General features: G+C 40.0%; 1 protein-coding gene across 11 annotated transcripts in view; it reads left to right on the plus strand.

The window, feature by feature from the left end:
- HPS5 (HPS5 biogenesis of lysosomal organelles complex 2 subunit 2) overlaps positions 1-15,031 on the plus strand; it is a 52,780-nt gene that overhangs the window by 16,797 nt on the left and 20,952 nt on the right. For all 11 annotated transcript variants that reach the window (XR_011649931.1, XR_011649932.1, XM_004484266.5 and 8 more), the window contains one exon: positions 14,321-14,409. Coding sequence is in view for 9 of the 11 variants with exons in the window: in XM_004484266.5 (XP_004484323.2) it covers positions 14,321-14,409 (89 nt within the window). In the remaining 2 variants the exon portion in view is untranslated. The remainder of the gene's footprint in view (positions 1-14,320; positions 14,410-15,031) is intronic.

Below are 15,031 nucleotides of genomic sequence, written 5' to 3' on the forward strand. Positions count from 1 at the left end.
TATTTATTTATTTCCCCCCGTCCCCGGTTGTCTGGTCTCTGTGTCTATTTACTGCGTCTTCTTCTTTGTCTGCTTCTTTTGTTGTCAGCGGCACAGGAATCTGTGTTTCTTTGTTGCATCATCTTGTTGTGTCTGCTCTCTGTGTGTGCGGTGCCATTCCTGGGCAGGCTGCACTTTCTTTTGCGCTGGGCAGCTCTCCTTATGGGGCGCACGCTATCTGTTGAGCCAAATCCACTTCCCTAAATAAACTCTTTTACCAGGCTTATAGAAGACTAACCCAGGCACATACAAGGCTCTCACACAATGGTTAAATTAATGAATTCAACGAATTTCATGAAAAATATGAGTAGAGGAGTTCTATTGTTTCCATTTATTTTCTTTTCATTTGTACAGTTTACTGTCACCACCCATGTATTCCACAAGGGGACATCTGTAGACACTTAGTTTCCTTTGGGTACATTGGTGTTAGTTTTCCTCTCCTTGACCTTTTAAACAGTCTTGTTAGGCTTGTGTCCCAGTCTGTTTTTATCAGTGAAGGGATAAGTGGATGAGAGATGTCTAAATTGGAAAATATCAGCTATCATGTCAGCTTTTTTCCTCATTTAATCTAGGTTATTATTCCTGAGGAATTTTTCCAAGCTGAATATCAAGTTTGGTTCCAAAATCATGAGCCTACATCTCATTACTTAGGAATCCTCTGGCTTCTCACTTTTTTATCATCTGGCTCTTGAAGGCCGCCTTACCATTTTTACTTAGTGTGGACTAGGATTCTGACCATTTCTTTCATCTTTGTGACAAAGATTACTTTCCTAAAGGGACAGCAGACTATTCTTTCACTTTGAGAAAATGTTTAAAATTTACATGAGGACCCAATTCTTGGTACATATTATATTTAGTTTCATAATCACATGGTATTACTATTTTTAGCATTCTTTGAAGCATAAAGGAAAGAAGCTTGGTTCTTATACTCTTAAGATTATAATTTTGTTGGTGAAATATAGTTTATTTGTACAAAAAGATTAACAATTATGAAAAATAAGAGTTGTGATGGTGTCATAAATGATTAAGTGCCAAATGAACAGTGTTGACAAAAAATAGGCCAAGTGCAGGAGAAGGAGCAGTTGTTATGGGCTTGGTGGGAGGATGTCAGAGGGAGTAGAAATTTGATGATTCTTGAGAGAAGGGAAAATTTCAAGGTGAGAAATGCTCTGACAAGGGGCAAGAAGGGGAGGTTGTCAGTGGAGTATTCAGGGAACAGTTAATCACAGTTTTGTAAAACAGAAAGTTCTTGAAAGGGAGCATTATGAGGTAAGATAGGAAGAAGAGGTTGAAGCTATGATGAGAAAGACCAACCCCCTAAATTAAGAACATCAGGGCAGTGGGGTGGGGGCGGTGTGGGCGAATGGGGACCTCATATTTTTTTAATGTAATATCTTTCAAAAAAATGAATGAATTGAGTAGAATTTGGAGAAAAAAAAAGAGAACATCAGGGCAGAGGCTGAAGTGTTATATAGTTATACAAACTATTTTACCATTGTGTATTTGAAGGGGAGAAAACTGGTGGTAGGAGGCAGAAGTGTTGAGTAGCTGGGTGGTTGAGTGACAGTAGGAATAAAAAGGACTGGTGTGTTCTAGCTAGAGCAATCAGGCAAGAAAAATAAAAGGCATTCAAATTAGAACGGAAGAAGTAAAACTTTCACTATTTGCATATGATATGATTCTATATCTAGAAAGTACCAAAAAATCTACAAAAAAGCTGCTATATGATTTCAGTAGTATGTCTGGATACAAGATCAATATGCAAAAATCAGTGGTGTTTCTATATAATTATAACGCCCAATCAGAGGAGGAAGTCAGGAAAAAATTCCATTTACCGTAGCAACTGAAAGTATCAAATATTTAGGAATAAACTTAACCAAGGATGTAAAGTGCTTATATTCAGAAAACTATAATGCATTGCTGAAAGAAATAAAAAAGACCTAAATAATTGGAAGAACATTTCATGCTTATGGATTGGAAGACTAAATATCAAGATGCCAGTTCTGGGAAGCAGATGTGGCTCACTGATAGAGTGTCTACCTACCATATAGGAGGTCCAGGGTTCAAACCCAGGGCCTCCTGGCCCACATGGTGAGCTGTCCCACACGCAGTGCTGATGCGCACAAGGAGTGCCGTGCCGTGCAGGGATGTCCCCTGTGTAAGGGAGCCTCACATGCAAGGAGTGTGCCCCATACGGAGAGCCACCCTGCGCGAAAAAAGTACAGCCAGCCCAGGGGTGGCACCGCACACACAGAGAGCTGACGCAGCAAGTTGACGCAACAAAGAGTCACAGATTCCCCGTGCTGCCGAGAATGCAAGTGGACACAGAAGAACACACAGTGAATGGGCACGAGAGCAGGCAACTGGCAGCAGGGAGGTAGGGGAAGGGGAAGAGAAATAAAATCAAATACATCTTGAAAAAAAAAAAAAAGATGTCGGTTCTACCCAAATTGATATACAGATTCAATGCAATCCCAGTGAAAATTCCATCATCATTTTTTAAACAGATGGAGCACACAATTATCAAATTTATCTGGAAGAGTAAGAGGCCCCGAATAGCCAAAAACATCTTAAAAAGGAAAAGAGAAGTTGAAGGACTCTCACCTCCAGACTTTAAATCATATTACCTAGCTACAGTGGTAAAAAAACATCATAGTACTGGCCTAAAGATAGTCACATGGACCAATGGAACTAAACTGATGGTTCAGAAACAGACCCTCAGATCTATGACCAAATGATTTTTGACAAGCCTGTCAAACCCACCCAGCTGGGACAGAACAGACTATTCAACAAATGGTACTGGAAGAACTAGATAGCCATAGCCAAAAGAAAGAAAACCCCTACCTCACAGCTTATACAAAAATTAACTCCAAATGGTAAAAGATCTAAATATAAAAACAAGTACTCTAAAGCTCCTAGAAGGAAATGTAAGGAAACATCTTTAAGACTTGGTGGTAGGTGGTGGATTCTTAAACCTTACACTGAAAGTACAAGCAATGATAGATAAATGGGACTTCCTCAAACTTAAACACTTCTGTTATTCAAAGGACTTCTTCAAGAAGGGAAAAAGGCAGTCTACTCAATGGGAGAAAATATTTGGAAACCATATATCTGATAAGCATTTGATTTACATTCTATATAAAGAGATCATACAACTCAACAATTAAAGAGCAAACAATCCAATTTAAAATGGGCAAAAAATTTAAACAGACATTTCTTCAAAGAGGAAATACAAATGGCCAAAAAGCACATGAAAAAATATTCCATATCACTAGCTGTTAGGGAACTGAAAATCAAAACAACAATGAGATATCTAACATTGCATAGAATGGTCATTATTAAAAAAACAGCAAATGCTCGAGAGGATGTGGAGAAATAGGAACTCTCTACTGTTGGTGGGATTGTAAAATGGTGCAGCCTCTTTGGAAGACAGTTTGGCAGTTCCTCAGGAAAGTAAATATAGAACTGCCATATGATCCAGCACTTCCTCTACTAGAAATATATCCAGAAGAACTAAAAACTGACACAAACAGACATCTGAACACCAATGTTCATAGCAGTGTTATTCACAATTGCCAAAAGATGGAAACAACCCAAGTGTCCATCAAACAACGAATGGACAAACAAAATGTGGTATATATATATAACGACGAAATACTATGCTGCAGTAAGAAGAAATGAAATTGGGATGCATATGATAACATGAATGAATCTTGAAGACATTATACTAGTGAAGCAGATGTGGCTCAACTGATACAGCTTCCGCCTACCATATGGCAGGTCCAGGGTTCGATACCCAGGGCCTCTTGGCCCATGCGGAGTACTGCTTCGTGCAAGGAGTGCTGCCCTGCGTAGGGGTGCCCCCTGTGTAGGAGTGGCACCCCACTCAGGAGTACACCTGCCCAGGAGTGGTGCTGCCCACACAGAGAGCTGACACAGCAAGATGATGCAACAAAGAGACACAAAGAAGAGACAGAGGCAACGAACTAGGGAGCTGAGGTGGCGCAAGAGAATGATCACCTCTTTCCCACTCCAGAAGGTCCCAGGATGGGTTCCCAGAATCACCTAATGAGAATACAACAGACACAGAAAAACGCACAATGAATGGACACAGAGAGCAGACAATGGGGTGAGGGTGGGGGAGAAATTTTTAAAAAAAGCATTTATTTTACTAAGCAAAGTAAGCCAGACACAAAAGGACAAATATTGCATGATTTCATTAATATGAACTAATTATAAAGAATAAACACATGGAGTTAAAACCTAGAGTATAGGTTATTAGGAGATAAGAAGAGTGTTGAAAAGAGCTACTGATGCTTAATATAAGTAGAAGTTTTAATTAACTTGACTGTAAAAGTGTAGAAATGGATAGAGTTGATGATAATATAGTGATTAGCAGCTGGTTTATCAATGGGATTATGGCTGAAAAGGGTAGTTGAGGAAGTAAATGTCATTTGAAAGAAACCTAAAAAATAATCTCGCGACTGAATAACACAGTGAGGTGAATGAGAATTGTGGTTGAGGGTACAAATGCAAGAGTGTCCTGTGAGCTAGAGGAAATGTACATCACTATTGCAGGATGGTGGGAATGTGGAGAATGGGAAAACTACAGTTGGTGTGACCTATAGATTGTGGTTAACAGCAAAACTATAATATTCTTGCCTCAATGTCAAACATATACTGTGTTGATACCGGTGATGTTTGGAAAAAGTGTGCCAAGTATAAGCTATGGACCATAGTTGGTGGTAATAGTCTGATGATATTAACTCATAATCTGTAACAAATGTTCCACCACGGTGTGATGTGTTGGTAAAGGAGTATTGTATGGGAATTCTACACATGTGCATGACTGTTTTGTAAGTGTACAACCTCTGTAATAAAAACATACTTTTAAAAAATAGGGTGGGTTGGGGGAAAATACACCAAATGTAATATAGGGACTGTAGTTAGTAATATTTTGACATGCTCTTGGCTGCATAGTTTGCAACAAATATTTCACAGCAATGCAAGGTGTTGTTGGAGGGGTGATGTGTGGGACCCCTGTATGATGTTATGCGTATTTATTTTGTAAGTTCACAATATTTACTATACACTTACTGTTTATACACGTTCGTGTATGAATGATATACTTCAGTAAAAAATCTGTTAAAAAAGTGGACTGGCATGAGTGATTTTAAGGAATGACTGAACAAGGGAGAAAAGAGTAAAGAGGGAATCTGGTTATTTTGTTTGTTCTTGATAATACCATCTTTTTTTTTTTTTAACAATTCCATTTTTTACAACAGATTTTATTGATATATACTAATAAATCATAAAATTCATCCAAAGTGTACTATTAGTGGTATTTGGCACAATCATAAATTGCTCCTTCATCACTTCAGTCATAATTAGGGTATTTTCATTATTTCAATAATAATAAACTAAAAACAAACAAGAAAATTCTTTACCTCTCAATCTCTCTGTATTTCCTCTGCTGTACATAGCTGCTATTTCTGGCTATTCTTGCACAATTATTTATTTGTTTTTTAAGCAGTTTTATTGAGATATAGTCACCTACCATATGATCTAGCCAAAGTATATAACCAAGGACTTTTATTATAATCACAATGTTATACATCATCACCACAGAAAATTTTAGAACCATTTCATTACTTCAAAAAGAAAAACTCCACACCACTTATTAATAGCATGCCTTCCCCAGCCCTACGTAACAACTAATCTAATTTTATCTTTATAAATTGATTTATATTTATATATATATATTTTTTAAGATTTATTATATTTATCCCCCCCCTTGCCACTTGCTCGCTGTCTGCTCTCTGTGTTCATTTGCTGCACGTTCTTCTGTGTCTGCTTGTCTCCCTTTGTTGCATCATCTTGCTGTGCCAGCTCTCTGTGGACGCGGGCTGGCAGCTCTCCGTGGACGTGGGCCAGCTTGCCTTCACAAGGAGGCCCTGGGAAGTGAACCCAGGGCTTTCCATATGGTGCCCAATTGGTTGAGCCACATCCACTTCCCTATATTTATATTTTTAATAAATAGAATCATATAGTATGCTATACAGTATATTTAGTGCATAGTAGCGTAATCATGGCATTTGTCCTTTTGTGTCTGGCTTGCTTCACTCAAAAGTATGTCCTCCAGGGTCATTCATGTTGTCATATGCTTTATGACTTCACATTTCTTTTTACAGCTGCATAATATTCCATCGTGTGAATACACCATTTTATTTATCCATTCATGAGTTGATGAACACCTGGGTTGTTTCCAACTTTTGGCAATTGTGAATAATGCCGCTATGAACATCCGTGTGCAGATGTCTGTGTCACTGCTCTCAGTTCTGGGTGTATACCCAGTAGTGGTATTGCAGGTTCACATGGAAAATTTATGGTCAATTTCTTTAGGAACTGCCAAACAGTCCTCCACAGTTACTATACCATTCCACATTCTCACCAGCACTTGTTGTTCTCTGTCTTTTTAATAGTGGCCATTCTGATAGGTGTGAATTGATATCCCATTGTAGTTTTGATATGCATTTCCCTAATCATTAGTGATGTTTAACATTTTTTTAATGTGTTTTTTTGCCATTTGTATTTCTTTGGACAAATGTCTATTCAAATCTTTTGCCCATTTTTTAAATGAATTGATTGTCTTTATGTTGTTGTGTTGTAACATCTCTTTTTATATCCTGGACATAAAACCTTATTGGACATGTGATTTCCAAGTATTTTCTCCTGTTGAGTCAGCTCCCTTTTCACCCTTTTGACAAAGTCCTGTAAGGTGAAAAAGTGTTTAATTTTGAGGAGTCCCATTTATTTGTTTTCTTTTGTTGTATTTGCTTTATGTGTAAAGTCCAAGAAACTGCCACCTACCACAAGGTCTTTAAGATGTTTTCCTACATTTTTCCTAATAGTTTTATGGTCCTGAGTTTTATATTTAGGTCTTTGATCCATTTTGAGTTGATTCTTATATAGGGAATTGGATAAGGGTTCCCTTTCATTCTTTCGGTTAGCACCATTTGTTGAAGAGACTGTTTTGTCCCGTTAACATGGACTTGGTAGGTTTGTCAAAAACCAGTTGGTGACTGAGGAGCCAATGGGGTAAAGCTAACATCTGTGGGATTATGACTGAACTCCTCTCAGAATCCCACCCAGGTGGAATGATAGGGCAGCACTACAGAGCCTTGGTTGGCCTTGGATAGCCAGCCCCTGGCCGTCTCTGCTGGCAGGCCATCATGTGTGTGCGGCACCCCCTCGTGGCGCATCGGGACCAGGGTGCAGTGCGAAGAGCCCCTTGTCCTGGGAAATGGGGTGTGGCCGGAAGGGAGGCCACCCCCTTGCCCATCATGCACTGCATGTTTGTGGGGAACCTGGTACTAAACGACTTGTAAATGACCTGTTTCTGGGTCAGGGTTTCATATGTAGCAGATCAGCACCCTCACAGCCCTTGACACAAGGGTTTGGAAAAAAATAATAAAAATAAAAATAAATAAAACCAGTTGGGAGTGGATGTGGCTCAGGCTGTTGGACCTACTTCCTCCTAAATAAGACAAGCAGAGACAATGAGCAGACACAACGAGCAGAGACAATGAGCAGTCACAACAAGCAGACAGATGAGAGAGCCATCTAGGAGGGTTGTGGGGAACCAGTTGACCAAAGAGGTGAGAGTTTATTTCTGGACTCTCAACTCTATTGCTCTAGTCAATATGTCTGTCTTCATGCCAGTAACATGCTCTTTTGACCACTGTAGCTTTGTTGTATGTTTCAAGGTCAGGCAGTGAAATTCCTCCCATGTTGCTCTTCTTTTTTAGAATGCTTTTGGCTATTTGGGTGCACTTTCCCTTCCAAATAAATTTAATAATTGCCTTTTTATATTTCTGTGAAGTAGACTGGTAGGATTTTGATTGGTATTTTATTGACTCTGTAAATCAGTTTGAGTAGAATTGGACATCTTCATGATACTTAGTCTTCCAATCCTTGAACATGGCATGTTTTTCCATTTGTTTAGGTTGTCATTGATTTCTTTTGACATTGTTTTATCGATTTCTACGTATAGGTTTTCTATTTCTTTGGTTAAATTGATACCTGGGTATTTGAGTCTTTTTGTTGCTATTATAAATCTGTTTTTCTCCTGATTTCCTCCTCCGATTGCTTAATACTGTTGTACAGAAACATTACTGATTTTTGCGTGTTGATCTTGTATCCTGCCACTTTGCTGAACTCATTGTATTAGCTCAAGTATATTTTTCATAGACATTTCAGAACTTTCTAAATAAAGTATCATGTCATCCACAAATAGTTTTTCTTCTACTTTTCCTATTATGATGACTTTATTTATTCTTTTTCTGATTGTTCTAGCTAGAACTTCTAGCACAATGTTGAATAACAGTGGTGATAGTAGGCATCCTTGTCTTCTTCCTGATCTTAGAGCAAAAGCTTTCAACCTTTCCCCATTGAGTGCAATTTTGGCTGTGGGTTTTTCATATATGCCTCTTATCATATTGAGGAATTTGCCTTCTATTCTATCATTTTTTTAAAAAGATTTATTTATTTATTTCTCTCCCCTTCCTCCCTACCCCCCGCCCTAGTTGTCTGTTTACTGTGTCCACTTACTGCATCTTCTTTGTCCACTTCTGTTGTTGTGAGCGGCACGGGAATCTGCGTTTCCCCTTGTTGCGTCATCTTGGTATGTCAGCTCTCTGTGTGTGTGGCACCATTCCTGGGCAGGCTGCACCTTCCCTCGTGCTGGGCGGCTCTCCCTACGGGGCGCACTCCCTGCGCTTGGGGCTCTCCTACACGGGGGACACCCCTATGCGGGGGACACCCCTGCGTGGCAGGGCACTCTCTGTGCTCATCAGCACTGTGCATGGGCCAGCTCCACACGGGTCAAGGAGGCCCGGGGTTTGAACCGTGGACCTCCCATGTGGTAGACGGATGCCCTAACCACTGGGCCAGGGGGGACACCCCTGCGTGGCACGACACTCCCTGCACGCATCAGCACTGTGCATGGGCCAGCTCCACACGGGTCAAGGAGGCCCGGGGTTTGAACCACGGACCTCCCATGTGGTAGACGGATGCCCTAACCTCCCATGTGGTAGACGGATGCCCTAACCACTGGGCCAAGTCTGCCGCCCCTCGTCTATCTTTTGAAGTGTTTTTATCAAGAAAGGACTACAGTGTGGACCACTGTCCATGTGGTGCTGCGGTGCTCCAGAATGTATTTGCCAGGTACAGTGAATGTGCCACAGTGATGGAAGAGGTGGTTGATGTGGGAGAGTTGGGGTGGGTGAGTTGTGGGGTATATGGGGACCTCATATTTTTTGAATGTAACATTTTAAAGAAAAAAAAAAAAGGATGCTGGATTTTGTCAAATGCCTTTTCTGCATAGATTGAGATGATTGTGTTTTTTTTTCCTTCTATTTGTTAATGTGGTGTATTATGTTGATTGATTTTCTTATGCTGAACCAGCCTTTCATACCAGGAATAAATCCTACTTGGTTGTGGTATATACTTCTTTTGATATGCTGTTAGATTCTATTTGCAAGTATTTTGTTGAGAATTTTTACATCTATGTTCATTAGAGAGATTTGGTTGGTAATTTTCTTGTGTCTTTATCTGGCTTTGGTATTAGGGTGATGTTGGCTTCATGAAATATGTTGGGTAATTTTCCCTCTTCTTCAATTTTTTGGAAGAGTTTAGACAGGATTGGCATTAATTCTTCTCGAAATGCTTGGTAGAATTCAACTGTGAAGCTATCTCGTCCTGAGCTTTTCTTTGTTGGGAGATTTTTGATAACTGCTTAAGTCTCTTTAAATGTGATTGGTTTGTTAAGTTCTTGTATTTATTGTAGTGTCAGTGTAGGTTTTTTCTGCATTTTTAGGAATTTGTCCTTTTCATTTAGGCTGTCTAGTTTGTTGGCATACAATTTCTCATAATATCCTCTTATGATCCTTTATTTCTGTTTGGTCAGTTGTAACTTCGCCCTTTCAGTTCTGATTTTATTTATTTGTAGCTTCTCTCTCTTTTTTGTTAGTCTGGCTAGGGTCTTGTCAATTTTTACTCTTTTGGTTATCCTTTCTGCTTTGGTTTTGTTGATTTTTCTCTATTTTTTTTTCAATTTCAATTTATTTCTGCTCAATTTCATTTATTTCTGCTCTAAATTTATTATTTCTTTCCTTCTGCTTTCACAGGGATTGATTTGTTCTACTTTTTCTAGTTTTTCCATTTGTTCAGTTAGATCTTTGATTTTAGCTCTTCTTTTTTATTATAGGCATTTAGGACTATAAATTTCCCCCTTAAGGCTGCCTTTCTCATATCTCATAAGCTTTGATAAGTTGTGTTCTTATTTTCATTTGTCGCAATATATTTACTGATTTCACTTCCAATTTCTTCTCACACACTGATTGTTTAGGAGTGTTGTTTAGCCTCCACACATTTGCCAATTTACCTCTTTCCTGTCTGTTACTGTTTTTCAGTTTCATTCCATTATGATCTGAGAAGGTGCTTTGTATAATTTCAGTCTTTTTATATTTGTTAAGAACTGCATTGTGGTCTTTCCTGGAGAAAGATCCAAGGGCACTTGAGAAGAATATATAACGTTCTATGTATATCTGTTAGGTCTAACTCATTTATCACCATGTTTAAAGTCCTCTGTTTCCTTGTTGATCTTCTGTCTGTCTGGTTGTTCTGTCTAATGATATGAGTGGTGTGTTGAAGTCTCCAACCATGATTGTAGAGATGTCTATTTCTCCCTTCAGTTTTCCCAGAGTCTGCCCCATGTATTTTGCGGCACCCTGGTTAGGTGTTTAGATATTTATGACATTTCTTCTTGGTAGGTTGTCCCTTTTATTAATATATAATGGTCTTCTCTATCTCTCATAACTTTTTTGCATTTGAAGTCTGTTTTGTCTGATACCACCTGCATTTTTTTGGTTGCTGTTTGCATGGGATATCTTTTTCCTCCTTTCACTTTCAGCTGGTTTGTATCCCTGGGTCTAAAGTGAGTCTCTTAGAATCAGCAGGAGATGTTATTTATTTGCGTCTTTTCTTTCATGTTTTGTAGTCCGTTCTATCAGCCTCTATCTTTTGTTTGGGGAGTTTAATCTGTTCACATTCATCGATATTACTGTAAATGCATTATTTACTTACACCATTTTATTTTTGGTTTTCATATGTCATATCTTATTTTCGTGTCTTTTTACTCTTTTGGGTATCCTTTCTGCTCTTCTTTCTTCTCTACTCTCCTCCAAGCCTCTCTTGTATTTTTCTTTCAGGCTCTAAGGCTTTCTTTAATATTTCCTGCAAAAATGTATTCTTTTTAATGAACTCTCATAGTTTGTTTGTGAATATTTTAAACTCACCTTCATATTTGAACAACAGTTTTGCTGGATAAAGAAATTTTGGGTGGCAGTTTTTCTCTTTCAGTATCCTAATTGTATCCATCACTGTCTTATCACCTCCATGGTTTCTTTTTTTTTTTTTTTAAAGGTTTGTTTCTCTCCTCTTCCCCCTGCCCTGTTGTCTGCTCTCTTTGTCCATTTGCTATGTGTTCTTCTGTGTCCACTTGTATTCTTGTCAGTGGCATCGGGAATCTGTGGTTTTTTTTTTGTTGTGTCATCTTGCTGCATCAGCTCTCTCTGTGTGCATGGGGCTCCCCTACATGGGGGGCACCTGTGCGTGGCACGGCACTCCTTGTGCACATCAGCACTGTGTGTGGGCCAGCTTCACCAGGGTCAGGAGGCCCTGGGTTTGAACCCTGATCCTCCTATGTGGTAGGCAGATGCTCTATCAGTTGAGCCAAATCTGCTTCCCTACCTCCATGGTTTCTGATGAGAAATCCGCATTAAGTCTTACTGGGTGTCCTGTGTACAAGATGGTTTGCTTCTCCCTGCTGCTCTCTCAATTTTTTTTCTCTTTATCTTTGACATTTGCATTCTGAGTAATATGTGTCTTGGAGTAGGTCTAGTCAGATTTATTCTGATTGCAGTGTGCTGTGCCCCTTAGATATGTAAGTTCATTTGTTTCGTGAGAGCTGGGAAATTTTCAAATATTAATTCCAGAAATCCTCTTTCTTCTTGAACTTTTCCCTTCTCTTCTCCTTCTGAAATTCCCATGACATGAATGTTGTTGGGTTTTGTGTTGTCATGCTGCCACAATTCTTTTCCTTTGTCCTTCTGTCTTCTGGGAGGTGTCTAACCTTACCCTGGTGTCTAAACCGTAGAAGATTTTTTTGCAGGCCATTTCTGCCTGTCCTCTAGCTATTTTTCTGGGAGAGGAGAGAGTCCCATGTCTTTCTAGTCTGCCATCTTCCTGGACATCTTGGGAATCTCTTGTTAGGCAATCTGAAAGATGAGCTGATTTTTGAGAGAGAGTTTGGTTTTAATGCAAGGTTTGGATGAACTATCCAAAAAGGAATTTTGTGTAAGAACAAGAACAAACAGATCTGAGGACAATCAGATAATAATATTTGACAGTTGCTTAAATATAGATGTTAGTAGCACCCTTGAGAAAGTGTCTTTATGAGGAAAGGAATATAGAAAGAGATGAGCAGAAAAGGACTGATGATGAAAAGTAGTCAGAGAACTATAGAGCAAGGTAGAGAACCAAGAAAGTCCAGGGAGGTGAGATTTATTTATTTATTTATTTAAGATTGAAAAACAAAATTATCTCCCTCCCCACTGCCCCCCATTTTCTGCTCTCTGTGTCCATTCACTGTGTGTTCTTCTGTGTCCACTTGCGTTCTTGTCAGGCAGCACCAGGAATCTCTTTCTCTTTTTGTTGCATCATCTTGCTGTGTCAGCTCTCCGTGTGTATGGTGCCACTCCTGGACAGGCTGTGCTTTTTTTGTGCAGGGCACCTTTCCTTACGGGGCACACTCCTTGCATGTGGGGCTCCGCTATGCAGGGAACACCCCTGCATGGCACAGCACTCCTTGCGCACATCAGCGCTGCATGTGGGTCAGCTCACCACATGGGGCAGGAGGCCCTGGACCTCCCATGTGGTAGGCGGATGCTCTTATCAGTTGAACCAAATCTGCTTCCCTTAGGAAGGAAGAAATATTCAATGGGCCGGTTACTATCTGGGCTCGAGAAGGAAAAGAAAGGAAATGAGAGAAGGGTTACTGAGTTCAGTAGTTAGGAATCTGTAACTTTTTGAGAATGTAGTTTTAGAGTAAAAATCAGGGTTCTAGGTAACAGTGGGTGAGTTCATGAGGATAAATGAGTTAGGAAATGAATTTTGTGAGGTGTAGAGAAAAAATCCAGGATTTTGGAGCCAGACTATTCTTCATCTAAATTCTGACTCTTCTTTCAAACTGAACGGCTTTGGGCATATTGTTTAATCTCTCTGAGCCTCTGTTTCATTTTTTATAAAATAGGGCTAATATATCTGCTTGGATAGATACTGCAGGGTTATACTTCTATATCCTAGCAAACTAGGAGTCTTTTGAATTCTTTCATTGTCTTTTTTTTTTTCCCTTCCCCTCTCCCTCCCTGGCCCTCCTGTTTTTGATGTCTGTGTCCATTTGCTATGTGATCTTCTGTATTCGTTTCTCTCTTTTTGTCTTCTCTTTGAGTCTTTCTCCTCTAGGATTCACCAGGATTCGATTCTGGGGACCTCTGATGTGGAGAGAGGTTCCCTGTCAATTGTGCCAGCTCAGTTCCTGGTCTCTGCTGCACTTCACCTTGACCCTCCCCTTCATCTCTCTTTTGTCACGTAATCATCTTGCTGCATAACTCACTTGTGTGGGCACTGGTTCACCATGTGGGCACTGGCTCACCACGTGGGCACTCACGCGGGCACTTGGCACAACACGTGGGCACTCGGCTCACCATGCAGGTACTCACTCATCACACAGGCAGTCATGTGGGCAGTCAGCTTGCCACATGAGCACTTGCTCACCACACAGGCAACTCGTGGGCACTCGGCTTGCCATGTGGGCACTCTCATGGGCACTCGGCTCACCGCACAGGCACTTGGCTTGCCATATGGGCACTCATGTGGGCACTTGGCTCACCATGTGAGCAGCCACAAGGACACTCAGCTTGCCATGCGGGCACCCACGCGGTTCACCGTGCAGGCACTCTGCTCACCGTGGGCAGTCCACTTACCGTGCAGGCACTCTGCTCATCATGCAGGAACTGGCTAGCTGTGTAGGCACGCTTTCTCTTCTTCTTTTTTCACCAGGAGGCCCCAGGGTTTGAACCCAGGTCCTCCCATATTGTAGGTGGAGGCCTTATCACTTCAGCCACATCCACTTCCCGAATTCTTTCATTTTTTCTCGCAGTGAGCATTGTGTACTGACTTGGACAGAAAGAGGAATTTACATTTTTATACCCCAGAATATTCAAGTTCTTCTTTGGAGTGAAGTCAAAGGTAATTATATTTTTCTGCCCTATGTAATTTTTCATCTCATGCTTGTGAGAAATTTAATTATTGTAGTATGATTCTCATGCAGTGTCAAAGGTAGAGAAATAGAATGGAGTGATATGTTTTTTAAAGACTAAAATCATAGAAGTTTCCTATTGTGAGGTGCTTCTCAATCCATTTGTGGATTTGTATATTGTTATTTATTTCTTTGTGGCTAATTAAAAACACTTTATTAATTTATTCTTAAATTTTAGCACCTGCTGTAAAACTAAATGGCTTACTTTCCCCCACACCCCTACTCCCACTTACCTAGCCCTGTTAGAAGTCTTGCTTTAATTCCTATTTTGTGTTTCAGTAGTTTAGGATTCAAAAAGTCCTTGTTGGAGCAGCAGCCATTTTATGTGGCTGAAACAAAGAAAACTGTGTATTCTTTTGGTTAAAACCAGAAATGGGAGAGATCTAGGTTTTTTAGCATTACTGCTTAGTGAGACTCTATCTTGATTCTTTTGGTCTTTTTCTGCTTTGTAAAAACAAAGAGAAAGAAACCATTACTTACTAGTCTGCTGAACGTTGATTTCTAATGGATCAAATTCTCTTAAGGATGTCCTGGTTTAAGTCCTTTCAAGAT

Source organism: Dasypus novemcinctus, chromosome 10 (genome assembly GCF_030445035.2).
Source record: "Dasypus novemcinctus isolate mDasNov1 chromosome 10, mDasNov1.1.hap2, whole genome shotgun sequence".
NCBI lineage: Eukaryota > Metazoa > Chordata > Mammalia > Cingulata > Dasypodidae > Dasypus > Dasypus novemcinctus.